General features: G+C 50.9%; 1 protein-coding gene across 1 annotated transcript in view; it reads left to right on the forward strand.

Annotated features, from left to right (window-relative positions):
• ESAM (endothelial cell adhesion molecule) overlaps positions 1–3,325 on the forward strand; it is a 51,394-nt gene that overhangs the window by 45,006 nt on the left and 3,063 nt on the right. Inside the window, exons 4-6 of the mRNA XM_018574415.1 lie at positions 75–231; positions 1,414–1,536; positions 3,016–3,157. Coding sequence (XP_018429917.1) covers positions 75–231; positions 1,414–1,536; positions 3,016–3,157 — 422 coding nt within the window. The remainder of the gene's footprint in view (positions 1–74; positions 232–1,413; positions 1,537–3,015; positions 3,158–3,325) is intronic.

Raw genomic sequence — 3,325 nt, forward strand, 5'->3', positions numbered from 1 at the left:
CTGAGCCTTACAATTGTTCAAACCCTTTGGTCAGAGTCTGTGATCTCTAATCCACTTTGCTGTCTGTTTTTCCAGTTCCTCCTTCTAAACCCACCTGTCAATTGTATGGAAGTCCGTACGTCGGAGCCAACGTCACCCTCAGCTGCAGGTCATCCTCCGGGCAGCCGACTCCTACCTATGCCTGGATAAAGAAAGCCAAGATCAACATGGTGTTTTTCCCGCCGGCCCATGGTAACAATAGAAAAGACACTAGGCTGCGTTCACCGAGCCATAACGCATGTGTGATTTTCCATTATGATGGCTATTTTCATGGTGGTGGCACTGGGGGGACATAATGGTGGCACTGGGATAACATGGTGGCATTTGGGGGGACATAATGGTAGCACTGGGATAACATGGTGGCACCTGGGGGACATAATGGTTCCACTGGAATAACATGGTGGCATTTTTGGGGACATAATGGTTACACTGGGATACCATGGTGGCACCTGGAGACATAATGGTGGCACTGGGATAACATGGTGGCATTTGGGGGGACATAATGGTGGCACTGGGATTACATGGTGGCATTTGGGGGGACATAATGGTGGCACTGGGATAACATGGTGGCATTTGGGGGGACATAATGGTGGCACTGGGATAACATGGTGGCATTTGGGGGGACATAATGGTAGCACTGGGATAACATGGTGGCATTTGGGGGGACATAATGGTGGCACTGGGATAACATGGTAGCATTTGGGGGGACATAATGGTAGCACTGGGATAACATGGTGGCACTGGGTGTACTTACTAATACTATAATGAAGAGCAGCATGGGGGAGCAGTACAATGAAGGTGCTATAATGGGGGGTTCACTGGCCACCAGTGAAGGAAGGAATCTTACTGGGACTCCCCATTGAAAGTGTAAGGAAGGTACTACTTGGGGGGTGGGGGGCACACTCCGCTTAAAAATCTGACCCCGCCCCCAGGGATCTTTAGTTCCTTCTGTATTTTAAAAGTAGATGTCCACCCCTTTGGGTTTGCCCACCCCCGGTGCACACAATATGGACCTCCTATAGGTGGGGCAGGAGGTTCTTAGCATAGATGTGCAGCTGACAGATCTTCAGTGACATTGTGATGCTGTCGGCTAGGCCAGGGGAACAATCCCCCCAAAATGTCCTCAGCAAATGATTGGGTCCTTGCTTCTAAGAATGGACTTTACTCTGAAGGGTCTCCCCGGTTCTGGATCTCTGTATCTATGATGATTGTGACATTGTATAGTGAGAGGAGACGGGTGAATTGTGTGACATGGGAGGAAGAATTCCAGGGATGAAGACCTCCAAACCTGAGCCAGTCCCTGGAAGTCCTCACTCCTCAGTGTTGCCATAGTGATGATGGATTGGGATGTCTCTGAACATTTTTATCTTGTAGACAGCGTGAAGGGGACGTTAACCCTGACGAATCTTTCCAGTGAGCACAGCGGAACATACATGTGTACGTCCAGGAACACGGCCGGTGTGGCGGAGTGTAACATCGCAATGGAGGTGACGTCAGGTGGGCTCAGGCGCTGTGACATGCTGCATATAACATCAATGATCCCTCCATTAAAGAGAACCTGTCTAGTGTTAGCTGTGTATCCCACGTGAGCCTACAGAGACGATTCCCAGACTACAAGACCTCTAGGAACCCTGTACATGGCCCACGTGTCTTCTGCCCCTGCGGTTTTAGGGGGTCTTGTTGAACTTGATGGCCTAATATTGGCTAAAAATACCAAATAGTCGTTCACACATAAGCAGAGTGAGAGGGCCAAACAGGTGGCGCTAGACGTCCATAGAAGGAGTTGGAGGGCTACACAGGAGGAGTGAGAGAGCCACACAAGTAGAGTTAGATGGCTCATAGGAAGAGTGTGAGGGCCACACAGGAGAAGTGAGGGGGCTGTTAAGGAGAGGTATAAAAGACATTTATAAGGAGTAAGAGGAACGCAAAGGAGTTAGAGGGCCACACAGAAGAAGTGAGAGGACCACCCAAGTGGAGTATGATGGCCCATAGGAAGAGGGAGAGGGCCACATAGTAGAAGGGCTGCACAGGAGGAGTGAGAGGGCCACAAATAGTAGTAACAGGGCCACACAGGTGGAGTAATGTGGCCCATAGGAACGGTGAGAGGGCCACACAGGAAAAGTGAGAGGGCTGCAAAGGAAGAGTGAGAGCGCCAAACAGGTGGAGTTAGACGTCCATAGAAGGAGTTAGAGGGCTGCGCAGGAGGAGTTAGAGGGCTGCACAGGAGGAGTCAGGTGGCTCTTCAGGAGAAGTATAAAAGACTTTTAGAAGGAGTAAGAGGGCCACAATTATGAAATAAGAGGCCCGCAAAGGACGAGTGAGAGGGCCGCACAGGAGAAGACTGTTAGACAGTCCATAGGAGGAGTTAGAGGGCCACAAATAAGCATTGAGAGGACCGCCCAAGTAGAGTAAGATGGCCCATAGGAAGAGTGAGAGGGCCACACAGTAGAAGGGCTGCACAGGAGGAGTGAGAGGGCCACAAAGGAGTAGGAGGACCACATATTTGGAGTAAGAGGGCTGCACGGGATTTGTAAATGGGTCACACAGAAGGATTGAGAGGGCTGCACAGGAGGAGTGGGAGGGCCAAACAGGTGGAGTTAGACTTCCATAGAAGGAGTTAGAGGGCCACAAAGAAGAAGTGAGAGGACCTCGCAAGTGGAGTGAGATGGCCCATAGGAAGAGTGAGAGGGCCACAAAGAAGGAGTAGGAGGACCACACATTTGGAGTAAGAGGGCTGCACAGGAGATGGGTCACACAGAAGGAGTGGGAGGACTGCACAGGAGGAGTGGGAGGACTGCACAGGAGGAGTGGGAGGACTGCACAGGAGGAGTGGGAGGACTGCACAGGAGGAGTGGGAGGACTGCACAGGAGATGGAAGAGAGCCCAAGAGGAAGGCCAAAGACTCCCATGTAACAAGTGTGGTTGGGAAATGGCGGAGTTCTCTGCTGATGCACATAACTCTCTTCTATCTTCCAGCGTCCAGAGTGGCCATCATAGTCGGCGCCGTGGTCGGCACCATCGTCGCTCTGTGCTGCCTGGCCATCTTGATAACCGTTCTGATCTATTTATACCGACGGCAGAAGAAGGAAGCTCAGGACGAGATGGAGAATGAGATTAAGTAAGAGTCACCAGTGATGGCTGTTCTGAGACATTTTTATTTCTGCACTTTATTTAAAGGAGAACTATGGGGTCAGGGCTTTTCCTTATAGTTCTCCTAAGGGTAACGGGAGGACACAAACTAGCGTCCTCCCGTCACCCTAGGCTCAGTATACCTCAAGCTACAGCT

Source organism: Nanorana parkeri, unplaced genomic scaffold, assembly GCF_000935625.1.
Source record: "Nanorana parkeri isolate BGI_ZX_2015 unplaced genomic scaffold, ASM93562v1 scaffold2949, whole genome shotgun sequence".
Lineage (NCBI taxonomy): Eukaryota > Metazoa > Chordata > Amphibia > Anura > Dicroglossidae > Nanorana > Nanorana parkeri.